The sequence below is a fragment of the Dipodomys spectabilis genome, unplaced genomic scaffold, assembly GCF_019054845.1.
Source record: "Dipodomys spectabilis isolate Male_0828 unplaced genomic scaffold, ASM1905484v1 ptg000175l, whole genome shotgun sequence".
Classification (NCBI taxonomy): domain Eukaryota; kingdom Metazoa; phylum Chordata; class Mammalia; order Rodentia; family Heteromyidae; genus Dipodomys; species Dipodomys spectabilis.
Window position 1 is genome coordinate 7,365,377 of NW_024870852.1, and position 27,319 is coordinate 7,392,695.

At 42.7% G+C, this 27,319-nt stretch overlaps 1 protein-coding gene across 4 annotated transcripts in view; it reads left to right on the plus strand.

Moving 5' to 3' along the window:
- Positions 1-27,319, plus strand: part of Dnaaf9 (dynein axonemal assembly factor 9) — a 126,471-nt gene that overhangs the window by 59,634 nt on the left and 39,518 nt on the right. For all 4 annotated transcript variants that reach the window (XM_042694379.1, XM_042694381.1, XM_042694378.1 and 1 more), the window contains exons 18-27: positions 1,270-1,340; positions 2,685-2,735; positions 3,307-3,394; positions 12,062-12,165; positions 14,617-14,763; positions 16,324-16,412; positions 16,822-16,923; positions 17,404-17,521; positions 19,615-19,703; positions 23,101-23,259. In XM_042694379.1, coding sequence (XP_042550313.1) covers positions 1,270-1,340; positions 2,685-2,735; positions 3,307-3,394; positions 12,062-12,165; positions 14,617-14,763; positions 16,324-16,412; positions 16,822-16,923; positions 17,404-17,521; positions 19,615-19,703; positions 23,101-23,259 — 1,018 coding nt within the window. The remainder of the gene's footprint in view (positions 1-1,269; positions 1,341-2,684; positions 2,736-3,306; positions 3,395-12,061; positions 12,166-14,616; positions 14,764-16,323; positions 16,413-16,821; positions 16,924-17,403; positions 17,522-19,614; positions 19,704-23,100; positions 23,260-27,319) is intronic.

The following is a 27,319-nucleotide window of genomic DNA, read 5'->3' on the forward strand; positions in this document are numbered from 1 at the left end:
AAAGAAAATAAGAGGGTAAGTCTTTGGAGATCAAACCTTGAAACTTTGGCAGGGGGGAGCAAAATAAACCGTAAACTAAGGCAAAAGACCAGCATAAATTGGTGGAAATATTAGAATCCCTATGATAAAATAGTAGTATAATAATTAATGAAAAACTCTTATAATTTAATAAGAAAAAAATGTATCCTACTCAATGGTAATATGACAAAAATATAAACATGCCAATTGCAGAAATGGAAAATAAAAATATAGGGAGGAAAGGGATAGTAGGGGAAAAACAAAGGAGGAAACCATGCTTGATAGAAAATATACTCACTTTACTAGCTGTAACCCCTCTGTACACTATTTTTACAATTAAAAAAACATAAAAAGCTGAGTGCCGGTGTCTCACTCCTATAATCCTAGCTACTCCGGAGACTGAGATCTGAGGACCACAGTTCAAAGCCAGCTAGGGCAGGAAAGTCTGTGAGACTCTTATCTCCAATAAAAAACTCTAGAAAACCGGAAGTGGCACTGTGGCTCAAGCAGTAGAGTGCTCGCCTTGAACTGAAGAGCACAGGGACAGCGCCCAAGCCCAGAGTTCAAGCCCCTCAACTGACCCAAAAAAAAAAAAACATAAAAATATAAGGAGGGACAGATATATATGAAAATATGTAGCTTTAGTGGTAATTAAGATGAAACATTTTGTAACAATAGTTAGATACAATTTGTTACCCATTATGTTGGCCAAAAACTTTAAAGAATGATATCCAGTGCTGGGAAGATGATCCTGATAATTTCAAGTTGGTTTTAATAAGTGTATTTTGTAGTACCTGTAATTACCTAGATAAAAATGAAAAGTAAGCTAAATTGGGCATGATGGCACATGCTATAATCCTCCACTCCAGAGTCAGATGGATCCCAAATTTGATGCCTGTCTTGAGTGAGACCCTATCTCAAAAAAAGGGAGGAAGACTGGATGAGGGCTAGAGGCCCTGGGTTTAATTCCCAGCACTACAAAAAAGAAAAAGGAAAGGAAAAAAGTAAGACTAATTTCTGCAACTCTTAAGTGTAGGTTTCTATTTGTTCCGAAAAATACCCAAGTTAATTACAAGGGGAAACTATTCTTCCATCTTCCCATTAGTCTCTCTGTCTCCAGATAAAGTTCCTATTTTCTAAGGACATTGGACTGTGCTAGTAAGAGAAGTCCTTGATCTTGAGAAGCAAGGGATCTAAATGTCTGTGGGATAATGGTTGGGAATAACTGACATGTCTGTGGTCTTCCTACAGATGGCACTGTTGCCACAGAGACCAGCTACATAGTCTTGACAGCCGCCATACCCCGATTCTGCTCCTGGCTGGTCAGTATCATCTGTAAAAGTAGGCCCATATGTAAATGTGGGGAGGACTTTGGGCAAAAGCTGCTTTGTGGGCTTCCTAGTAGGCTTTATGTCAGTGAATCTCAATTCTTTAATTTTCTCACAATCTTAGAAAATTCTTCACCCTTCCTCCCCTCCCCCCAAAAAAGCTTTATTATCTGTTAAGTGATGCAAGGAAGCAGTTAACCCTTCATATAATAGATGAAGATACTGTGCCTTAGAAGCTAATAATATCTAGGGAATACATTCTAAGTCCCTGAGTGACCTACCAGTCCAAGGTCACACAGATCTTGAGAAGTGGCTCCTGTGGCTCGCTTTTCCAGGCAGAATGATTGCTGCTGAGATGTCTCTCTCCTTGTAGAAGTGTCCCATTTCCACAGTAGGAAGTGGGATATAGAAACCATGATAGCAAGAGTATGATATTTAAAAGTCTAAGTACCTATTTTAGAATCTGTTTATACTGTTTTCCACTAGCCACACTGGAACTGTAGAAACAAAAAGTTATCCTTATCCTCTGACATGAATGTATTTAAATAAGAACACACTTTAAAAAATAGTTTAAGGGCCAGGAAGTGGCTTTGCGGTAGAGTGTTTGCCTAGCATGCATGAAGCCCTGCATTCGATTTCTCAGTACCTCATAAACAGAAAATGCTGGAAGTGATGCTATGGCTCAAGTGGTACAATGCTAGCTTTGAACAAAGGAAGCTCAAGGACAGTGCCCAAGCCCTGGGCCCTGGAAAAAAAAAAGTTTAGACTAGGTATCAGTGACTCATGCCTGAAATCCTAGCTACTTAGGAGTCTGATATCTGAGGATTAAGGTTCAAAGCCATCCTGGGCAGAAAAGTCTAGTCTATGGGATGTTTATCTTAATAAAATTACCAAATAAGAAAAAGAAGTAGAACTGTGGCTCAAGTGGCAGAGCACTAGCCTTGAGCAAAAAAAAGCTCAGGGACAGTGTCCAGACCAAGTTCAACCCCCAGGATTGCACACACACATACAAAAAGTTTAGTGTGTGCTTATTTCTTCATCCTTAAACAGAATTGTTGTTTTCCTTCTGAAATGGCATGTAAGTGGAGATTAACAAACATTCTCTCCATGGCCCATTAGCTGGATTAAGGTGCCAAGGGAGAGTCTACTATGTTCCAGGGCTCTGTGCCTTACTAACCAGCAGCCACCTCTATTAGCCTATCAGAGCCTGAGAATACTGGACATGGTGGAGGGAGTTTTAAATCATTCTCTTGGGAGATATATGAACACAGTGAGGAGAACTAGCAAGCTCTATCCTTGGAGTAGGAAACTGAAAAGCTGCATTTCTGTTGGACACAGGTAGAAGATGATGATGTAAAATTGTCTGAGAAAACCCAACAAGCAATGAGGGTAAGCAGCCTTCTCATCCCTGGTATTAACATCATTATCAGCATAAAACAAGTAATTCATAAAGGTAATATTTCACCTTAACTGCTATGCTAAGGGATTTGTACTTCTTTATCTTGGATTCCAATTTGCACTTCCCCCTTCCTAGCAGGCTTTTGGAAATAAACAATTCTGAAGGATAGAATTAGATGGATTTCTTTTGCCATTTAGACCTTTCATTGTTTTCAGATCTGAGACAGGGCTTGACCTAGACATGTAGAGCTAAATGTAAAGGCTTTAAGCCAAGGAAAAACTGAATTTTTCACAGAAAAAATTAAATCCACTAGAACATGAATAAGTATCACAGGTTCCGATGACAGGACTGGGAGAGGACCTTGATATTTCCTTTTCTCAGCATGTATCAGGGATGTCAGTTACATGACAAAAAGCCAGGCAATGCTGAAGGCCATGGAATAAGTTGGGCATATTTGAGTCTGACTCAACCTTTTAGACAGGTAAAACTAGGCAAGACTTTTTATTCTGTGAGTATTTATACTGTAAATCATCTCTTCTTTTGTTGTTAATGTTTTTAAAGGGTGATGAGTGTTTCCTGGGAAGTTTTCTAACAGAAGGAGAGGGAGTATATCTTTATTCTAGTAGTCTGCAGTCCTGGCCTGAGGAAGGTAAGTAGCTGTGACTTCTGTTCACTCTGTCTGTGTCCTTGGATTGCAGATACTGGCATGGGTGTTGTGATTAATCATACATCTGTTATTTGAAAAGACTTGTTATTAAAGAATTGTTTTCTTATAGCTTTTCTCCTTTGACCTACCCACTTTGTGGATGAGGAAACTTGGGTTGGGTTCACAAGCAAAAGGGTTAGTCCCAGAACTGTACCTGGACTTCTTGTTGCTGCCTGAAATTTTTTCTCAGAATGTGCTTAAACAGCAGCATTTTCAGAAATAGAGTCTCTAATCCTAAACAATTCTAGTTTTTTTCTATTGCTGTATAACAAATTACCGCTAATTTAGTAGTTTAAAACACTTGTTACCTTGGGTTGGGAATTTGGTTTAGTGGTAGAGTGCTTGCCTAGCATGCATGAAGCCCTGGGTTTGATTCCTCAGTTCCACATAAACAGAAAAGGCCAGAAGTGGTACTATGGCTCAAGTGGTAAAGTGCCAGCCTTGAGCAAAAGAAGCTCAAGGACAGTGCCCTGGCCCTAAATTCAAGCCCTAAGACTGGCATACAACAACAACAACAACAAAAAACACTTGTTACCTCATCATTCTGCAAGTCAGAAGTCCAGGTATGCTTGTCTGGATCTATGGTTTCATGAGGCAAAAGTCAAGGATCAGACAGACTAGGGCTAGAGGCTGTACTCCCAAGCTTTTCCAGGTTGTTGGTTTGCTGATTTCTTCTGCTTATAAGACTGAGACTCCCATTTGGTTGCAGGTTGCCAGGTAGGAACTGTACTCAGCTCTTCCTTTCAGAGGTCCTTCCCTGAAACCCTCTCTAACTCAACAATCAAAAACCTTCCATGTGTTGAATTTATCTCATACTAATGTACTTTCTGGCCCCTTGATTCACATCCTTTTTCAATATACAAAATACAGTCACTCATGCCCCAGGGTCTCATCTCATAACTGTAGCAACTTAGATTCCTACATCACATGAGCTCCAATATGCTGAATGCCATCATGAAGACCATAACCCATTGTAGATGAGGTTCTGGATTATAGTACACTGTTGAATGTAGTTCCTAAACACAATTTTTCTCCCTGTCTGTATGCCAGTGAAGCTATGAACTAAGTTAATTACCCCCAGCTTTCCAAACATAGGACAATATGGGACCAGAATAGGATAATAGATAGTTCTTAGCTTCAGGTTCAAACACAAGAAAAAATGGAAGTGAAAAAGGGGTCAACAGACTAAGGAGATTTGAATCCAGCTTGGCATATTAATTCCTTGATGAAGGTCAAGAACTGGAAATGATCTGTGGCTGGCTGGTAGCTCTGTCCTCTGGGCTCTTGGTTCTGTTAGCTGTGACTTCCTAGAGTTGCCCGCCACCTTTCAGATCAGCCTTCTGAGTTGCCTTCCCTTTCTATGAAAGGTAGTAGTTTCTTGATTAGGACTTATCACCTGGAAATGTCCTGCCCCCTTGGCTCTTGAGTTTCAACTCTGAGCTCTGGATTTCAACTCTAGGCTTATGACTCTGCCTTCTGGATTTCTGGCCACACCTCTTGTATCCTTTTCAGCAAAAAAGAGCACCCGGTTTGTAGCTTAATTTAAAAATCGAACTCTGAGAAATCAACAGACTCCCTTCATTTTGTATACTTTCTGTCCTCTCAATCCAGTTGTCAGCGTTTGTGCTGATAGAACATTCAAGAACCTTTGGATCTTATTATATGGATATGATGGGGGTTTGCTCCATGTTGCTTTTAGGTCTCCTTAAAGTAACGGGGGCGGAGGAGGGGAGAGAGAAAGAGAGAAGGAGGGGGAAGAGAGAGAGACAGGCAGAGAGAGACAGGGAGAGAGAGAATGTGAGTTTTGCTGAGGATCCAACCCAAGGCCTCACAGGCAAGCACTGCACCACTGAGCAGCACACCAAACCCCAAAATAAGACTTTCATGTGATCCTGTTCTTTCCCTGTTGCAAATAGCTTTTGTGCGGAGGAAGAGCTCTGACTTCACAAATTCCTCAACCTCCACTAAGCAAATCCTCTTTCTGGATGATTTGTTCTCATTGAAAATGTTCTAGCTGGTGGCAAATTCCTCTCCTTTTTCTCAGATCACTGGTTCAGCTTCTCCATTCACATAGAAGACATGCACAAGGAGGTCTGCCTTTCAACCCACAGAGTGCTGGGGGTGGTAACAGCATCTGTTAGCACGCCTTTGTCCTTCATTTCTGCTCCTCCAGATCTCAGTGCAGAAGAGCTGGAAATTAAGAACATTTGTGGAAGTCATGCAGTGTGTGACAATGCCACCAACAAGATTGTTTGTATATATTTTGCTTTTTGTTTTATTTTTTGTTTTCATTTTTATTAGAGTAGAGTGATTACACAAAGGGGTTTCACTGCACTATTTCCATACATGTGTATAGTGTACTTTGACTAAATTCACCCCTTCTGTTATTTCACACACACACCTCCCCCCATCCCATCTCCCCTCTTTGCATACCTTGCATAGTGTTCTATTTATTTATCCCATTACTGAGGCTTGAATTTAGGATCTGGAGCTTTTACTTGCTTTTTTTCTCAAAGCTGGTACTCTGCCACTTGTACCACACCTCCACCACTTGCATAGTTTTGATAGCAGGCACAACAGCAAAAATACTTGCCAAAATTAGTCTGTACCTTCTTAGCAAAGGATGTGTTAGAAAATTAATCTTGCATTTTACTGAGTTTGCAAGATTCAGTATAGCCTAGGTCTCTGTAAAATAATAATAATGTAACTAGTCACTGATAGCTGCTAGCCCAGGCAGAAAAGTCTGTGGGACTTATACCCAAGTAACCATCCAAATAATAATTTTTTAAAGGTGCAATTATTTATAAGATCTTATTAGTCCCTGTGTGTGTTTGTATGTGTGTTTTGCTAGGTATTGAGCCAAAAGCCTCCACCACTGAGCTACATACTTCAGCCCTAAAATTCTACTTTCATGTGAGTTCTCAGCACTTGCCTATTAGGCAACTGTTCTGCCACTTAGCCACATTGTTAGCCTAGTCACATTGTTTTAAGAGCTTAAATATCAAACATTCTTAGTTCTTGAGATAGATTCATTTTTCTGAGGCAGGAGAATTCAATAGATAGAAATTTAAACAGGAGGGGCTAGGAAGGTGGCTCAGTGGTAGAGTGCTTGCCTTGCATACATGAGGCCCTGGGTTTGATTCCTTACCACCACATAAGCAGAAAAAGCGGGAAATGGCTCTGTGGCTGAAGTGGTAGAGCACTAGCCTTGAGCTGAAGAGCTGAGGGAGAGTGCCCAGGCCCAGAGTTCAGGCCCCATGACTGACGGGAAAAAAAAGAAATTTAAACAGGAAGCCAGGTGCTGGTGGCTTACATCTGTAATCCTAGCTACTCAGGAAGCTGAGATCTGAGGATTGTATTTCAATCCCCATGAAACTGTTTTTGTTTTTTATTTGTTTGGTTGGTTGGTCCTGGTACTTGAATGCTGGGCCTGGGCATTGTCCCTTAGCTCTTCAGCTCTAGGTTAGTGCTCTACCACTTGGGCCACAGCATCACTTCTGGTTTTCTGGTGGTTTATTGGAGATAAGAATATCACTGAGGTTCTTGCCCAGGCTAGCTTTGAATTTAGATCCTCAGATCTCAACCTCCTGAGTGGCTAGGATTATAGGCGTGAGCCACAGGCGCCTGGCTCCCCAAGAGACTCTTACCTCCAATTAACCACTCAAAAAGCAGAAGGGAGACTGTATCCTCGAGCAGAAGAGCTCAGGGATAGCACCCAGGCCGTGAGTTCAAGTCCCATGACTGACAAAAAATATATAGAAATTTAAACAGGAATCTTCTCATTCATTGTATTAAGTATTTTGCCTCTTCAGGGCTCACAAAGACTAACCTAAGTCATGAGCCTTAGAATTTAGGGGCTCATTTAGAAGAAAGTAATAAAAATAGTTAAATTTTTTCTTAGGCTTTGGAAGTAGGCTTGGATAGTTGAAGGGTCCTGAAATTTAGGTGTCATTACTGTCTTGATAAATCTGCCTCTATTTGCATTAGATGATTAGTTAGAAATTGATGTTTTCCCATTCCTGAAAATATTTATCTTGAGCTTCTCAGTATATATTGTCTTGATTGATGCTTCAAGTCCTGAACCCCGTAGAAGAAATGAAAACTGGTTAGGTGCCGGAGGCTCACGCCTGTAATCCTAGCTACTCAGGAGGCTGAAATCTGAGGATCTCGGTTCAAAGCCAACCAGGGCAGGAAAGTCCGTAAGACTCTTATCTCCAATAAACCACTAGAAAACCAGAAGTGGCGCTGTGGCTCCAGCAGTAGAGCACTCGCCACAAGCTGAAGAGCGCAAGGACAGCACCCAAGCCCAGAGTTCAAGCCCCACGACCGACAAAAAAGAAAGAAAGAAAACTGGCCAGATTACAGTGCCAGTTAACAGCAGCATCTACCTTCCAGGATTCTCCAGATCTGGGGAGTAGTGCAGGCCTTCTGACTTTCTCCTCCAGAGTAGTTATGGGTGAGCATAGTTCTTCCTTCCCCTTGAAATTCTTCCAGCTCCAGAACTTTTTCTTTCCTAGTCAGTGGCTTCTGCTATCATAAGACTTCTTGCTATTCAGCTTCCCATTCATTTATGTCCTTGAGATGCCCTCTCCACCCTGCTGACAAGCCAGAGAAGCTGCCCATTACCTAATCCTTCAGAATTTGCTTTAGAGTTTTACCACACAAGCCCATATCCCTATACAGTCCTGTTTTGTACTTAATCCAAATAGACTCACATTGTGTTTGTTCTTCTTGGACTTGCTTTATATTTAATTATATATTTCTAGGATTCATCCAGATTATGTAGTATTTGGGCATCACACAGAATTACAATAGGAATTAGCAGGGCTATAGTAAACTATGAATGTATGGAAGAAGACTAAAAAGAAGTTTCTAAAGATAAAAATGAAAAAGATCAAATCATCTAGTTTTAAGCAATCTTTGCCCACAGTAATTAAAAACAAGAATGGTTATCAGCTGATTGAATAGACATTGCTAGGAAGATACCTTTGTAGATGTATTTAATCTCCCAATTTTTTTTTGGGGGGGGGGTCGGCCATGGGGCTTGAACTCTGAGCCTTGGCGCTCAAAGAAAGCACTCTACCGCTTGAGCTACAGCTCCACTTCTAGTTTTCTAGTGGTTTATTGGAGATAAGAGTCTCACAGATTTTCCTGCCCGGGCTGGCTTTGAACCGTGATATTCAGATCTCAGCCTCCTGAGTAGCTAGGATTAAGGCCTGAGCCACCAGCGCCCGGCTTAATCTCCCAATTTTATTTGCTCCTTTGGGAAATAGTTGACTGACTCCCTTTGTGGGTGTGGGTGTGGGTGTGGGGGGGGTGTGCATTTACACACCCACACATGTTCCTATGCTGGTATTGAGACTTGACCTCAAGACCTCACCCTTTCCTTGGCTTTTGTGCTCAAGGCTGTCTACCACTTGAGCCACACTTCTACTTCTAGCTTTTTGTTGGTTATTTTAAGATAAGAGTTTCCAGGACTCTCCTGGCTCTATCCTTAGATCTCAACCTCCTGAGTAAGATTACAAGAGTCAGCTGGGTTGGGGCTGAGAAGGTGGCTCAGTGGTAGAGTGCGTGCCTTGCAGGCATGAGGCCCTGGGTTCAATTCCTCAGCACCACATAAGCAGAAAAAGTCAGAAGTGGCACTATGGCTCAAGTGGTAGAGCAATAGCCCTGAGCTGAAGAGCTGGGGGACAGTGCCCAGGCCCAGAGTCCAGGCCCCACAACCAACCAAAAAAAAAAAAAAAAATCAGCTGGGAATATGGCTTAGTGGTAGAGTGCTTGCCTAGCATACATGAAGCCCTGGGTTTGATTCCTCAGTACCACATAAACAGAAAAAGCTGGAAGTGGCACTGTGGCTCAAGTGGTAGAGTGCTAGCCTTGAGCAAAAGAAGTTCAAGGACAGTGCCCAGGCCCTGATTTCAAGCTCCAGGACTAGCAAAAAAACAAAAACAAAAAAAAGCCACCTGCACCTAGTATATAAAAGTTTTTTTAACTGAACTCAGGACATTGCACTTGCTAGGCAATAGCTTTGCCACTGAGCTACATCCCAACCCTAAAATTTTTCATTTTGTATTTTGCACAAAAAAAATCTCAGATTTCAGCCTCCCTAAGTAGCTAAGATTGTAGATATGAGCCACTGACACCCAGATCCCAGAGTATTTTTTTCATCAAGTGGAGATTATTCAGCAGTAAGTCCCAGAAGTGTTCATCAGACAACATAGGAAGCAGTAGACAAATCCTGCAAAGACTGAGACCAAGGTACAATTACCTGCTTTATGGACAGGCCCAACAGCTGTCTGTACCACCTTCTCATGTTTGTCAGCTCCATACAAGTTCTTTTGAGCATGAGTGAATTATACAGTTGTATATTATCCACTTAGGAATGACTGTCATAGAATGCAAGATTCCTTCTGTAAAAACTGGCAAGCAATATCTAGTTTTTTAGGGTATGTTTAGATATGGTAAAACTACAAGACTGAGGATATTTGTTCCTTCTGAGTGGAAAGGAACGGCTGCTGCTGAGAAATGACATGCAGAGGGCTTCAGAAGAACTACGAAGGTCTGATTTCTTAGGCATAGGTGTGGAACATGTAGGCATTTGGGTTTGGGTGTTGTTGCTTTGGTCTTTTTCTTTTAAACAGCATGTGTACCTTTTTTTTTTTTTTTTTTTTGTCATGTGTACCTTTTTTTTTTTTGTCATGAGGCTTGAACTCAGGACTTGAGCCCTATCCTTGAGCTTTTTCACACAGGCTAGTGCTCTACCACTTGGAGCCACAATGCTACTTCCAGTTTTCTGGTAGTTAATTGGAGGTAAGAGTCTTGAGGACTTTCCTGCCTGGGCTGGCTTTGAAGCATGATCCTTACATCTCAGCCTCCTGAGTAGCTAGGGTTACAGGTGTGAGCTACTGGTACCTGGCTTTTGTGAACATTTTATGTTCTCTTGCTGACACAGAATGAAAATTACACATCTATTGCCTCAATTTCCCTAGAAGTGACAAATGTCCCCTCTCCACACAAGTTGTATTGGTAAAATACTTCCTTGTGGTCTGAAAAAGAAAAGGCCATATTCTTCTTTGACACCTGGTGTTGGAGCTAAGAATGTGACTTAGTGGCAGAGTGCTTAGCACTACATAAACAGAAAAAGCTAGAAGTGGTGTTGTGGCTCAAGTGTTAGAGTGCTAGCCTTGAGCAAAAGAAGCTCAGGGACAGTACCCAGGCCCTGAATACAAGCCCCGGGACTTGCAACCAAAAATAAAGAAAGAAAGCTATGCTGTAGCCCCTGCTGCTTCTTGGGCATTCATGGGAACCTTCCTTTTACTCTGGGTTTTCCATCTTACAGAATGGAATGGGAAGGACAGTAGTACCCACTAGGGTCCCTAAGGATGAGATAAGAAGCCAAAGAGATCTCTCCAGGAGTTGGCTATCCAGTCCCTGAAAAACCCTTGCAAAGGCATGTCCATTCAGACTATCTGTAATCAGATAGTCAAAAATCCAGAGTAGATATCAGAAATACTATGACTTCTGTGAATTTGAATCTCAGAGACCAGCACTGATTCTGGGCCACCTGATGAGTTATTTCATTTATCTCTTTGTGCTCTGAAGATAATGACAGAGATTGGTTCAGACCTTGGAGTAATGTGCAGGGAAAATCATGTTTTCCTTGTTGGAAGGACTAGAGGACTTCCCTCTGCTGACCTATACTGAGGGTCAGGCTCCATTCCTTTTTCCTGTATACAGAAAAACTACCCTCCATTTCCCCCATTCCTCTCTAATTCCCATTCATACTCACTAGGCCTCTCCTGTCCTAAAACCCCACCTACTCAAGAAGCCTTTAGAACTTCTTACCTCTCATGCAGAGGCAACCCTCCAGAGCTTTGGGACTACTTTCCTAGAACCACAACTCTAGTAGTCACTCCTTGTCCTTAGTGCCTATGCCTTAGAAATAAGATATTAGTGATAGTATTCTCAAGTTTGTGCCTCAGGCTCCAAGAACTGCCTTATATCTTGCCTTGTGTGAAAAGCTACAAAGCAGGAACAAAAATGATCCACCTTGGACCAGCTCCAGAGAACAGATTTATCTAGGGGTCTGATGGGTGTTCTGCATGGGCTCTATAGCCTAGCTAGCCTTAATGCTTCTCAGTTATCCATCTTTTCTATGTTACCTGCTTTGGGTATGTTTCCTAGTTGTCCTGAGACCCTAGTGATTTTTCTTGGTTCCTGAGTGAAGGACATGTTCTATTTAGGGATGAAACAGTTTCTTCAAAGAGAGGGAAAGAAGAATCTATGGACTTAGCAAAAGAGTGATACACTCAAAGTCTTTTTTAGCATATTTCTTTGGAAGATACCTGTAAAGGAGTATGAATTTTCTTCCTCCCTATCAAGTGACAGTTTATACATTTGTTTTTTAGTTCTTATGAAAGACTGTAACTATGGCTTTATTTCCCTCTGCAAGGATCTATGCAGAGCATGGTATTAGCATACAAATCATATAATGGAAGCTCAACTGATACAGTATCTAGTTACTACTTGGAATACCCCACCTACAAGGACACTGGACTTTGCCCCCAGGACTCAGCCCCTCAGCTCTGATCAGCTTTCTTTTCGTTCCAGGGAATATACATTTCTACTCTAATGGTCTTCTGTTTTCTCACCGTCATCATGGAAATATCATCATTTCCAAGGATCACATGAATTCCATTTCCTTCTATGATGGGGTAGGTGTTTTACCTGCCCATGACTTTGGTAGGTCTGAAAGATACTTACATTTCTGAGGGGAAAACCCTTCTTGTGTCTCCTGCACTGCCTTGAGACTGGATGACAAGAACCAGCAGGGTACTGAGGAAGGCAAGCATAGAGGTTGACAAAAAGCCTCTATATTCTTTTATTTATTTATTTATTTTGATGTCTATTCTGGGGCTTGAAGCATTGTCCCTGGGTTTTTGTGCTCAAGGCCAGCAATCTACCCCTTGAGCTACAGCTCCACTTCTGGCTTTTTTGGTCTCGTGGACTTTCTTGCCTCACTGACTTCAAACCCTAATCCTCAGATCTCAGCCTTCTGAGTCACTAGGATTACAGGTATGAGCCACTGGTGTCCAGCAAAACCTTTATATTCTTAAGACTCTTGGGAGCTTTGTCATACTCACTGTTCTGTAAACAGAACAGGGCTTAGTAGAAAGGGCTCTGGGTCAGAAAGGCCAGTAGCTCTCTATGACCAATTCACTCTTCTCAAAGAGGACTAGGAATTAACTTGAAAAGTCCTCCAAGTGGCCCTTCACAGATGACCTTTAGCCCAAGAACACAGGGCTTATGTACTTCAGTACTAGAAATGTACTTTATCCTATGCATTGATGGGACTCCACTTTCCCCTTAACTTTGGGAAAGAATTATGAATGGACCAAAATGGAGAGAAATGCCTAACTTTCCCTCTCAGGGCTTTAACTCTACCTCCCTCATACACTCAGGCTTAACCTCTGGCTCCATGAATGTACCACTGCAGAACAATCCTGCACTAACACTAGTTACAAGTCTGCACTAACACTCTTGGCTCTAGTGGGAAAAGAGTAGCTCTGAGTTTCTCTAGCCCATACTTAACAGCCAAGGCACAGCTCACCTCTCAAAAGTTTTCTCATATCCTTTTTCTTTTGGCAGTACTGGGATTTGAACTTAGGACTTTGGACTTGATGAGCAAGTACTCTACCACTTGAGCCACACCTCCAGTCCTTTTGTTTTAATTTTTTTTTAATTGTTATGAAGGCGGTATACAGAGAGGTTACAGTTATATGTCAGGAAAAGAGTGAATTTCTTTTTGGGAACTTTACCCTTTCCCTTGTACTCTCCCAGTTTTTTCCTCCCATCCCTACCCACAGTTCATTTTCAGTGTCTAATAAGTACCACTGCTGCATTTGTTTACCCTTTGTCCCTCCATTTCTGTGCTTCCTCTTACCCTCCCAAAGTCCTTTGGTTTTTCACATAGGGACTCATACTTTCACCTGGGCTAGCCTTAGTCACAAGCCTCCAATCTTTGTCTCCCAAGTAGCTGAGGCAATAGGTGTGAACCTCCACACCCAGCTTATTTTTTGAAATGGAGTCTCCCTGACTTTTTGTCCATTGCTGGCTTAGAACTGCAATCCTCCTGCATTCCACCTTTCAGGTAGCTGGGATTACAGATGTGATATTGTATCTAGAAACCTTAAGGATTCTATACAAAGCTGCCCAGCATTCAGGAGACTGAGGCAGGAGGATCTTGAGTTCAAGGCCAACCTGACTATATCTCCAACAACATAAATAAAATAGCTCTGAATTTACTGCTTATGTTTATTTGTTCTCTGTCTCTCTTTTACTTTCCCTTCCCTTTCTTTTCTCCTCTTCCCCTTCCTTTCCCTTCCCTTTTAAGCAGTAACTGAAATAGTATACCAAAAGCATAGACATCAAGAAACAATATTTAGGGGCTGGGAAGGTGGCTCAGTGGTAGAGCGCTTGCCTTGCATGCCTGAGGCCCTGGGTTCGATTCCTCAGCACCACATAAGCAAAAAGAAAAAAGCTGGAAGTGGCGCTGTGTCTTAAGTGGTAGAGCGCTAGCCTTGAGCTGAAGAGCTGAGGGACAGCGCCCAGGCCCAGAGTTCAGGCCCCATGAGCGGACCCCCCCCCAAAAAAAAAGAAACAATATTTATAAATTAAGTTTACCAAAATTAAGCCTCTCAGCGGCTGAGGAACATAGCTCAAGTCATAGAGCATCTGCTTAGCAGGCTAAGGTAATGAGTTCAAACCTCAGAAAGGGAGCAAGGTATAGGAGAGGGGGGAAGGAAGGGAAAAGAGGGAGGGGAAAAAGGAAATAAATAGGCTTCTGTGCTTTAAAGTACACTCCCATTAGTATGTAAACCAAAGAGAATGGAAGAAATATTTGCAAATTATATAATACAATAATATATAAAATAAGGGATTAATACCTTAGAAGGAATTTTGAGATGACATTTTCAGTTTGGTAAAAAGATACTTGTTCTGCCCATGTTTCCTGTAACAAAGTTGGAACATATGTCTATGATTGAACTTCAGTAATCTCAACATGAGGATAATCACAATGAAATTGTCATAACTAGTGTGTATTATGATACTAGTTGTAAATCAGCAAATGGCTTATCTTACTAATGATCTTCTTTTCTGTTTAGGATTCCATCAGTGTAGTGGCAGCCCTTTTCATAGACTTCAAGAGCTCATTACTTCTTCATCTCCCAGTTCAGTTCCATGGACCAAGCAGTTTTCTGATGATTGCCCTTTTCCCAAAATCAAAAATATATCAAGCATTTTACTCAGAGGTAATATCAATCATTCAGTAAAACATCTACTACCTTTTTTCTCATAGCAATTTAGATGGTAAACAATATCCTAGAGCTAACAGTGAGATGATTAGAGCAAGAGCAGAGAGGGCTAGTTGTGGGAGGCATTGATAATCCCCTGAGTTCTGGAATAGTATTCTTACCTATGAAAGTATGAGAGCCCAAAGAAACAGAGGGAGGGCTTTTTAAAGGCCTTTTAAGAAAGATCTAGCTGGGCACTGGTGCCTATAATCCTAGCTACTTAGGAGCCTGAGATCTGAGGATCATGCTTCAGAGGCAGCCCCAAGCAGAAAAGTCACAGTGAGTCTCTTTTCTCCAACTAACCACCAGAATACTAGAAGTGGCACTATGGCTCAAAGTGGTAGAGCCCTAGCCTTGAGCAAAAAGAGCTTAGGGACAGTGCCCAGGCCCTGAGTTTAAACCCCAGGACTGACATAAGAAAGAAGAAGGAGGGAGGGAGAGGAAATATCTACTTTGTTCTTGTAAGTCCTAATTTGATTTATTTCCCCTTTTAGCTACCCCATTATTCTCCATCCTGATGGGTCATGATCCCTGCCCTTGCAGATAGTCCCATCTGGCAGGCTGCCCATTAGATGCTCAACAGATTGAATAAGGGGCAAAGTATACTAAGAATTATGTGACTCCCTTAGAGTCCAAGCAGTAGCTAATACCAGACTGACAGGCAGCCACACAACTGGTGAGAAGACAGTGTGACTTCCCCCACTCCTCCAACAGATCTGCACAGTGTGAAGGAACTATAATAACTCATCCTAGCTGCAGAGTGGCTTCTCAGCCCAATCTGTGTCTTTCTTTTACTGCTGGCTGGGCCTTCTAACCTGCTTGTGTTTGCTCTTTCAATCTGGGAACCTAGATACCCTTTTATATTCTTATCAGCCATCCCTGTGCCTTTAGCCAAAAGGTAACTTGTACTACTGCTGTCTGGCCCTGACACGAGGAAGAGCTTGCCCTCCACTGCCAGAACAGTGTTACCTGACACTGTCCTCCAGACTTCCTGCCCTCTGGATGAGCAGTCCCTGTAGAGAGGAACCCAGAAAGACATTTCTAGCTCAACACACACACACACACACACACACACACACACACACACACACACACACACACACACACACACACACACACACACACACACACACACACACACACACACACACACACACACACACACACACACACACACACACACACACACACACACACACACACACACACACACACACACACACACACACACACACACACTGCTCTGGGCCTTATTTTTAAAGCAAACTTGTTTGTTACAATGGTTTCTGGATGAGCAGTCCCTGTAGAGAGGAACCCAGAAAGACATTTCTAGCTCAACACACACACACACACACACAAATTGCTTTGGGCCTTATTTTTAAAGCAAACTTGTTTGTTACAATGGTTTTTCTCTGCACTGGCAAGTCTAGATTTTCAACAACGATCAAATCCCCATGTGGGTTCCATATCCTGTTGTTGGGTTTAAAGTGTTCTTTGCTTAAATTCTGTTTTGTTTAGGTCTTCTCCCCCTGGCAACAGCAGGATAACTCAGGGCTTTCTTTAAAAGTGATCCAGGAAGATGGATTATCTGTGGAACAAAAGAGATTGTAAGTGGCTGCCTTCAGTGTTTGTGCTTCATTCCCTAAGCCTTGTGGGTGTGCTCTCTCTGCAGGGAGACTTACGTAACATAGGGGTCTTGGCTTCTGGAAGTCCTAGCAGTCATTTCAGTGCTGCCAATTTGCAGGTAGCCAGTGGCCTTGATACATAGATGGCAAGAGAGATGAAATCCACTCAATCCGAAACTGGAACTAGTGTCAAGCACCTTTAGACCAACCTTCCTATGTGGACATGCCAGTCATGTACTGATACCACATTTTGTTTTAGTCAGTGAAATGCTTGTTTCAGAAATATTGGTTCTGTCACGAAACTGTGGCTTTAAAGGCTCAGAACTAGTAGTATAAAATTCTTGTGGAGTGGGGAGGCAGAATTCTAATCTGTGAGCTTTTGATATTACAGGCACTCCAGTGCACAGAAGCTCTTCATTGCGCTGAACCATCCTGCTGGAGAGAAGTGGAGTTCTCAAAAGTTGCTCCCAGCAAAACTCCCAGAGCTGGACTGGTAAGCTCTGGATGTATGGTTTTCTTTCTTTCTTTTTTTTTTTTTTTTTGGGGGGGGGGGGTGTCCGGTTGTGGGCCTGAACTCTGGGCCTGGGCACTGTCCCTCAGCTCTTCAGTAAAAGGCTAGCACTCTACCACTTGAGCCACAGTGCCACTTCCGACTTTTTTTCTGCTTATGTGGTGCTGAGGAATCAAACCCAGGGCCTCATGCATGCAAGGCAAGCGCTCTACCACTGAGCCACCTTCCCAGCCCGGGGGGTATGGTTTTCGATGTTTATTGTTCCAACTTTTGAAATGTTAACAACCCCAGTGTTTGACCTTTCTAAGCTTTCTAACTTCTTTGAGATTCCTATAGAAGGTAGTAGTGATGTACCATAAACAATTTTACTTCTGGTGAGAATCTCTAAACCTCATTCTTCAACAAGTAAGAAGTTGCTAAGGCAAGACTGTGATGGTTTTTCTACTGTCTTGGTTTTTCCAGCTTTCTCCAGCATTTTGCTGTCAGCAGCATTAGTTGGGAACCTGTGATGCGGACCCATCTTCCAGTCCTGCTGCAGCAAGCTGAAGTCAGCCCTACTCACAGAGTAGAAAATGACAAGGTAGAAGAGTTTACCAAACGTGCTGGGAATTCACAGGAGGATAATCCTACAAGCCTGCCCTTAGATCTTTTATGTCAGTTAACAAAAGATGCTCAGACAGAGTCCTTTTTATAAGACTCCACCCCCTTGGATGCTGATGTAATGATACACGTGAAACTTGCTCTATACAATGAGTAGGTCAAGCCAAGCTCCATAATAGTGATAAACTCTGGCATCCTGCCATGCCCTCCCCTTGCCTCTTCAAGTCTTTTACACTCTTACTCTGTGTTCTCATGCTGTCAACTCTTCCTAGTTGTGACAAAGACTTACCTAGCAGTAGATAATACATTGTGTTTAATAAGGGGAAGGGTGCCCATTTACCATGTCCTGGCAGCAATCCCTAGGGTAAGGTGATATTATATAAACATTGTTCTCCCTAGAATGGATTTTAATCTGTTCCCTCCCCATGCTTTCCTCCCCTTGGCCTCCCTCCCATCATTCCTTTGGGAGCCATGTGTTGTAATAGACTCAGAGGAGGCATTTATTTCTGTGCAAATCTAGAAGACACAGCAGCAAAAGGAAATAGCAATGCTAAGCAATTAAAAGCATCATTTTCCCCTTAGGCAAGAGTATAGAAAGTTTAAAAATGCCTTTTTACTTAAAAAAAAAAGTGCTATAAGAGTCACCTCAGCCGGGTGCCAGTGGCTCATATCTGTAATCCTAGCTACTCAGGAGGCTGAGATATGAGGATCTTGGTTCAAAGCCAACCTGGGCAAAAAAGTCCATGAGACTTTTTTTTTTTTTGCCGGTCATGGGAACTGAACTCTGGGCCTGGTGCTGTCTGCAGATCAAGACTAGCGCTCTACCACTTGAGCCACAGTGCCACTTCCAGCTTTTTCTGCTTATGTGGTGCTGAGGAATTGAACCCAGGGCCTCATGCATGCAAGGCAAGCACTCGACCACTGAGCCACCTTCCTAGCCCCAGTCCATGAGACTTTTATCTCCACTTAACCACCAGAAAACCAGAAGTGGCACTGTGGCTCACGTGGTAGGGCACTACCCTTGAGCTGAAGAGCTGAGGGACAGTACCAATGCTCAGAGTTTAAGCCCCACAACTGACAAAAAAGAAAAAAAAGATTTACCTTAAAGTAAGCAATTATCTGTCTGAACACACATGCCGTGGTTTAAGGAGCTACAGCCTGGGTACAGAGTAATGGGAAGCAAGATAGAGAAAGGTGGATGGGAGGAACCCAAATAGTATGTCAGTTACAAGAAGGACTGTCCAGGGAACAGAAGGGGATGCAGTCCAGAGTTCCTGGTCAGAAGGGAGGAAGGAACATTGTGAGCTCTCACAAAACAAGAGGGCTTCACAGCTGTTTCTGCTGGTGTGATCAGCCTGAGTGATGAGTACCTCCACACCTAGCTATAGAGTGGTGTCTGGCCTGTATAATGAAGTAAATATATGCCCAGGGAAGTTTTTGCCATGTTTTGTTACTATTTTTTGTTTTGTTTTGTCTGTTATGGGGCTTGAACTCTGGGTCTGGGCACTGTCCCTCAGCTCTTCAGTTCAAGGGGAGCACTCTACCACTTGAGCCACAGTGCCACTTCTTGTTTTCTGGTGGTTAATTGGAGATAAGAGTCTCACGGACTTTCCTGCCCTGGCTGGCTTTGAACCACAATCCTCAGATCTCAGCCTCCTGAGTAGCTAGGATTACAGGTGTGAGCCACCAGCACTCGGGTCCCAGTTGTCCTTTCTGCCCAGTGCTTTACTAAGAAGTGTTACAGTAAATCAGTCAAAATATCCTTGAATCTCTACAAAAGAAGTGTCTGTGATCTCAAACCTATATGTTATTCAATTCATTGGACTTGAACTGATAAATTTGCAACATGCTCCACAGAAATTAGAGCTGCATTTTATATGGTGGTGGCTTTGTGCAGGCATTGTTGTAAACATTTTACATTAAACTCCGCTAATTCTCATACCCACCCTATAAAATCAGTTTATCATTGGCCCAAAATCAGAGAGCCTGGCTCCAGAAGACATTTCTCTTAACTTTTTTACATAGCGCTGCATCTCAGTTGAATTGCAAACCAATGACTTTTCTTTCATGTAGGTAATTATCAGCATTGTAACGGGTCTCCCAGGCTGTCATGCTAGTGAACTCTGTGCTTTTCTGGTCACTCTGCATAAGGAATATGGCAGGTTAGTATGAGTAATTCTTTTGCTTTGGGGAAAGGGACTGTATGCCTTGGCCTGCCTAGCTGCAGGGAGACTTTCCACATGTATGGCTGCTAGTTTGACTTTTATCTGCACAGTAGTTGTGCATCTATCCATTTATTTAACACATGCACTGAGAGCTTCCTGTATTCCAGGCACACTCTGAGTATGAGGGAAAACATCAGTGAACAAAATAGAGAAGAAAATCTGTTCTTTGGAGCTTACATTGTGGTTTGGAAGACAAATAACTACATAAGGAAGGCATAGTAGCCAGTAAAAAATGCTATGGAAGCTGGATGCAGTGGATCACACCTGTAATCCTAGCTGTTCAGGAGGCTAAGATCTGAGGGTCTTGGTTTGAAGCCAGTCTGGGCAGGAAAGTATATGAGACTCTTATGTTCAATTAACCACCAAAAAAGCCAGAAGTAGAGCTGTGGCTCAAGTGGTAGAACATTAGTTTTGAGCAAAAAGCTCAAGGACAGTGCTCAGGCCCTGAGTCCAACGTGCTCACACACATACAAATACAAAATGCTATGGAGAAAATAAAACAGAAGGTTCATGGAAGTACAGGCTAGGAGTGGAACTCCAATGTTTTGGTTTGGTTTTTGGGTTTTTTGGAACTGGAGCATGAACTCAGGGCCTTGTGTTCTTTCTTGCTCATCTTGTCTTCTTAAGGTTGTCATTCTACCACTTGAACCACAGTTCTCCTTCCAGCTTTTTGCTGGCAAATTGGAAATAAGAGTCACATGGATCTTTATACCCTGCCTACTTTGGATCCTTAGACCTCAGCCTCCTGTGTTGCTAGGATTTGGGGCATGAGCCACCAGTACCCAGCTGGAACTCAAAGTTTAAAATTGGGTAGTTAGGGAAGGCCTCACTGAGAAAATAACATTAAGGCAAAGACCTGAAGAAATAAGGGAATGAACCGTGTGATCTCAGGGAGAGCAGCAGGATGAGGAGGTACAAAGACTTTGGAAGTGTGCCTGGTCAGAGGGAAAGTCAGAGCCATGATGATTATAAAAAGTTGGGAGGTAATGAACCTTCCATGAACACAGAGTCTGTGTATGTGAGTCCATGCACAACTAGGACATGCTAGCTCAAGTAAAATTGGAAAAATAATTTACCCATCACTTCACTTGCTTGGCTGACAATTAATCAATCTTTGCTGACTGAGACAGGCATTTAATATACAGTCAGACTAATATGAAGGCATCCTGCAGGATTGTATGAAAGAACTGAAAAAAAATGAAATTACCTAGATAGAGCCAGGCGCTGGTGGCTCACGCCTGTAATCCTAGCAACTCAGGAGGCTGAGATCTGAGGATCATGGTTCAAAGCCAGCCTGGGCAGGAAAACCCGTGAGACTCTTTTTTTTAATATTTACACATTTATTTATTTATTTATTTATTTTTATTGTGAAAGTACTGTACAGAGGGGTTACAATTACATGGGCAAGATAATAAGTTCATTTCTCATCAAGCATTGTTGCCTCCTCCTTCCTGTCCCTTCCTATCCTCTCCCACCCCCCCTACCCGATTCTCTTCCCCCTCCACCAAAATTGTAAAGTTCGTTTTTCTGACATAATGACTTGTACATCTCATTGTTGCAATGGGTCCCTCTGTATCCCTATTTAAATGATTTGTTTTGTCCCTTCCCCTCCACAAATTATACCAACATCAAATACAGTAAAAGCAGGGGTGATACTGTGGGGGAAGGACATACAAAGCAACAAAGAAATCATCTTATAAATATGATAGAAGTATTCAAATGTTTTTTTCTTTCATGAGACTTATCTACAATTGACGACCAGGAAACCAGAAGCGGCACTGTGGCTCAAGTGGTAGAGCGCTCACCTTGAGGTGAAGAGCTCAGGGATAGCACCCAAGGCCAGAGTTCAGGCCCCACGACCAACAAAGAAGAAAAAATAAAAAATAAAAAAAAAAAAAGAAATTACCTAGATAGTTGGGAGTTTCGGGTGGAGGCTGTGGAGATCAGAAGGTGCATTTTGGAGAAATGTTAAGGTCACATTGGGTCCCAATTAACAAGCACTTAATGGCTCACCAGTTCCTCATGTCTAATTTTTTGTTTGTTTTTTTTGTTGTTGTTGTTGTTTTGTCAGTTGTGGGGCTTGAACTCTGGGCTTGGGTGCTGTCCTTCAGCTCAAGGTTAATAGTCTACCACTTGATCCACAGTGCCATTTCTAGTTTTCTGGTGGTTTATTGGAGATAAGAATCTCATGGACTTTCCTGCCCCAGCTGGCTTTGAACCATGATCCTCAGATCTCAGCCTCCTGAGTAGCTAGGATTACAGGCATGAGCCACCGATGCCTGGCATGTCTAATGTTTATATTGTATAAACATTATGATTGAGGCTTGAACTCAAGGCTTCATGTTTCTGCTTAGTTTTTTCACTCAAGGCTGGAGCTCTACCACTTGAGACATACCTACTTTAAACTCTATGCTAACTAATTAAAGATAAGACTCTTCAAACAGAGATTCTCAGATCTCAGCCTCCTAACTAGCTAGAATTATAGATGTTAGCAACTGGCATACTCCTAACATTACAAATTCTCTTACCTTGCCCATTTCTTTTTTTTTTTTTTTTTTTGGGTCCGGTCGTGGGGCCTGAACTCTGGGCCTGGGTGCTGTCCCTCAGCTCTTCAGCTCAAGGCTAGCGCTCTACCACTTGAGCCACAGCGCCACTTCCGGCTTTTCTCTTTTTGCTTATGTGGTGCTGAGGAATCGAACCCAGGGCCTCGAGCATGCAAGGCAAGCGCTCTACCACTGAGCCACCTTCCCAGCCCTTACCTTGCCCATTTCTTACTCTTAGCAAGAGTTTTATTGAATACCAGACTGAAGCCATTTTATTGCATAGTCCTTCAGGAAATCACTGCCTGGTCAAAAATCCTGAAGCATGGGCCTGGGAATGTGGCTTAATGATAGAGTGTTTGTATAACATGTATGAAGCCCTGAGTTTGAATCCTCAGGACCGCATAAACAGAAAAAACCAGAAGTGGCACTATGGCTCAAATGGAGTACTAGTCTTGAGCAAAAACAGCTCAGGAACAGTGTCCAGACCCTGAGTTCAAGTCCCAGAACTGGCCAAAAAAAAAATCTTGAAGCCTATTGGTTCTATGTGTTCCTGTCTTCCATATGGCAGGAGGTTTCTTGCCAAAAGCCCCGGTGATTGTGATTCCAGGATACTGGGCTCCCAACTACCTAGTGTTCTCTACCTTCTTCTTTGGTGCCAGGATTGATTTTTGCTCACAGAGTTTATGGGCAGAATGTCTTTGAGAGTACTAGGTACATTTGAATCCATGGCTAAGCCCTTAGGGCCAGGCCATCAAATGCCTCTGTACTAAGATCACCTTTGCTATTTCCAGGTGGATGGTATACCGCCAAATTATGGACAGCTCAGAATGTTTCCATGCTGCACACTTCCAGAAATACCTTTCTAGTGCCCTGGAAGCCCAGCAGAACCGCTCTGCCCGCCAGTCAGCCTACATTCAAAAGAAGACCAGGTTATTGGTAGTCTTACAAGGGTAAGTATTGGAAATCTAGGGGAAAGTGAGTAAGGGTGGTGACGGTACCATTACTGTGATCACAGAATAAACTCCCCATATACCTGAGCAGTGTCTGTGCTACACAGAGGAGTCTTAACCGAATAAGAATCCAGTTACACCGGGCGCCGGTGGCTCACATCTGTAATCCTAGCTACTTAGGAACTGAGATCTGAGGATTTCGGTTCAAAGTCATCCTGGGCAGGAACATCCGTGAGATTCTTATCTCCAATAAAACCACTAGAAAACCGGAAGTGGCACTGTGACTCAAGCGGTAGAGCACTCGCCTTGAGCTGAAGAATGCAGGGACAGTGTCCAAGCCCAGAGTTCAAACCCCATGAACAAAAACAAAAAAATGTGTGTGTGTGTGTGTGTCTGGGGGGGGGGGGGGGAGACGGAAAGGGATAGGAAGGGGAAACAGAGGAGGAGGCAACAATGCTTGATAAGAAATGTACTCATTGCTGGGCACCAGTGGCCCACACCTGTAATCCTAGCTACTCAGGAGGCTGAAATCTGAGGATCATGGTTCAAAGCCAGCCTGGGCAGGAAAGTCTGTGAGACCATATCTCCAATAGACCACTAGAAAACCAGAAGTGGCGCTGTGGCTCAAGTGGTAGAGCGCTCACCTTGAGCTGAAGAGCTGAGGGATAGCGCCCAGGCCCAGAGTTCAAGCCCCACAACCGACAAAAAAAGAAAAAAAAGAAATGTACTCATTATCTTACTCATGTAATTGTAACTCCTCTGTATGGTATTTTCATAATAATAATAAAAGAATCCAGTTACCATACTGTGGCCAAGGGATGGCCAGAGTATGGTAGTGGGTATAGTCCATATACAAATTACAAGTTTGACTTCAACATCATAATATCCTGAAGAGTTTGGGAATTGGGGAATTTGATCAAGATTTCTGACACTTGGGGCTGGGAAGGTGGCTCAGTGGTAGAGCACTTGCCTTGCATGCCCATGCATGAGGCCCTGGGTTTGATTCCTTAGCACCACATAAGCAGAAAAACAGGAAGTGGTGCTGTGGCTGATGTGGTAGAGCAGCTAGCCCTGAGCTGAATAGCTGAGGGACAGCACCCAGGCCCAGAGTTCAGGGACTGACAAAAAAAAAAAAAATTCTCTGACACTTGTTGGAATAATAATCTCTAAACTTCATCCTTCACTATCTAGATATGGGGATCTTATCTGTTTCTTTCTTCCTTTAAATGAAACTCTAGAGGTAGATTTCTCTCTCTGCAGTCTTGATTCTTATCCTGATTCTCAGGATGGCCAGTCCATTTGGGGTGGAAATACCACTTCTCGACCAGTATAGAGCTGTGAACACAGACTCTAGCTCCTCATGTCCCTGTGTAAGCAGCATGATGGTAGGTATACAACATGGGAGAGAAGATTTGCTAGAGCTTGTGTCACTGCTCCAGGAGACTCTAGATGAAAAAACATACTCTTGATCAGGCCTTCTAGAGAGGAATCTCTTGCCAGTTCAGGTTCATCGTCATCTGGGCCAAGATGGGAATGTGCAGGTCAGGAAATCCCAGGCTGTACTTTTCACTATTGTTATTATGGTTGGTAATAAAGAAGCTTTTGGTGCCTTTATGCTATTCTATGTTTTTTGTGTGTATTAATAATAATTAGTGAGTGCAGTAGGCTAGTTGTTTCCAGTAAAGAATGGGCCCAGATCCAAAACACTCTTTAGACTTCTGGCTGTGAAGGTGGCAGTTGGAGGCAGCTGGGATTGTGTTCCTGAGGAAAAAGATGGGTGGGACTGCACTCTTAAGACCTTCATGCATGGGCAGACTTTATGATCATACCCTATCTCCAGCCTCCCATAAAAGCCATCTTAGGCCACTGTGGGATCAGGTCACAGAAGCTACAAAGGAAGAACGTGGCCTTGAAACCACTCATTTTCTTCAGGTATTCTGTTGCTTCCGTTGGTCAAAAGAATGGGTCAGCCCAATTCCATCACTTCCTGCCTCTGCCAGAATTGACAGTCCGTAGAAGTTTGGGCCTGTGGGAAGGATCTAGCAGCTTTCCAATTTGCACTTGAGGTCGTTTCTGTTATTTCAGAGAATTATTTATTCTCTGTCCCTGGTTTCTTAAATCTCTGAAAGTGTCAGCTGTCCTAGCTGCTTCTGGTCTTCAGTGACTGTGTATGACTGACCACTCTTGGTAATGAGTACAGACTCCACCTTTTTCCAGGTTTCCTGAAAGATTCAAGTGAAAATATCACTTGAATATCACTACATGCTATAGCTCTTCACTAGGGCACTCTCTCCATAGGATGGGCCCATATTTTTGTTAGTTTCAAAAACTGAATGAATGGTTTTTTGGTGGTTTTTTTTTTTGTTTTTGTTTTGTGCTACTAGGGTTTGAAATCAAGGCATTGCACTTGCTAGCCAAGTGCTCTACCGTGCACACATGCAGGCATATGCACCAATATGTATATGCTTGAACTCAGGGCCTGGGCATTGCCTCTTAACTTTTTTGCTCAAGGCCACTTGAGCCACAGTCCCATCTCTAGATGTTTTTATGTTGATTTGGAGAAAGAATCTCTCTCACTCATGGACTTTCCTGCCCAGGCTGGATTTGAACCACAGTTCTCAAATATCAGCTTCAAATTCCCAGACCTAGCAATTGTCTTTCTGTTTACCCCTTCCACATAGGCTGGGATGATAAGTATGCACAGCATGGTTGAAGTGAGGTCTCGTGAACATTTGCCAGGGGCAAAATTTAAACTGCTATCCTGATCTCCACAACCTGAGTACCTGAGATTAAAGGTGTATGCTACCAAGCCCAGCTAATTAATGTATAATCTTAGAAACTGAATTGAAATTAGAGGCTGCCAGGGATTAAGATGGAAGTAGGCAGTAGAAAAGTAGATATGTGGGGCTGGGAAGGTGGCTCAGTGGTAGAGCGCTTGCCTTGCATACATGAGGCCGTGGGTTCAATTCCTCAGCACCACATAAGCAAAAAGAAAAAAGCCGGAAGTGGCGCTGTGGCTCAAGTGGTAGAGTGCTAGCCTTGAGCTGAAGAGCTAAGGGATAGCGCCCAGGTCCAGAGTTCAGGCCCGACAACCAGACCCCCCCCCAAAAAAAAGTAGGTAAGTAAATAACAAGGGATCCTTGTGGTATTGGAACTATTTAGCATATTGACTATGGTGGTGGATAATAGGAACCCACAAAGATCATAACTGTATAGATTTTAATATGCTCAGAGTATAAGTAAAATTTGATAGATATGAATTTGTAAAAAATTTTATGAAAATTGAAGGTTATATTTATGTAGTTGTAGTAGTTGTAGTCATTCTTTAAAATTACCTAAATAAAACAAATTTGCAATAGAGTAATGAGAAGAAAAGTCATAAAATTTAATGTGTATCTTACAAAATTAAGAAATTTGAGGGAAGGGGGGATGAGAGGAATGAGGGAGAATAATGAAAGGGGTGACACTGATCAAGATGTATTGTATTCATAAACTACTTTGGACTAGGAATGTGGCTTAGTGGCTTGCCTAGCATACATGAAGCCTTGGGTTCAATTCCTCAGTTCCACAAAATCAGAAAAAAAAATCAGAAGTGGCACAAGTAGTAGAGTGCTAACCTTGAGCAAAAGAAACTCAGGGACAGTACCCAGGCCCTGAGTTCAAGCCCAGGACTGGCAAAAAAATAAAAATAAATAAATAAGCTGGGCACTGGTGGCTCATGCCTGTAATCCTAGCTATTCAGGAGGCTGAGATCTGATGATCACGGTTCAGAGTCACCCCAGGCAGGAAAAGCTGTGAAACTCTATCTCCAATAAACTACCAGAAAACAGGAAGTGGCACTGTGGCTCAGGTGGTAGAGTGCTAGAGAGCTGAGGGACAGTGCCCAGGCCCAGAGTTCAGGCCCCACAATCAACAATAACAACAACAATAAAACATTTTTTGCTCTCAAGAAAATTAAATTAATGTAAAATATTTGCCTAACCAAATTGTAGGCTTAAATTTCAAACATAAAACAGAGCCCAGACCAGGTACTGGTAGTTCACATAGATAATCCTAGCTA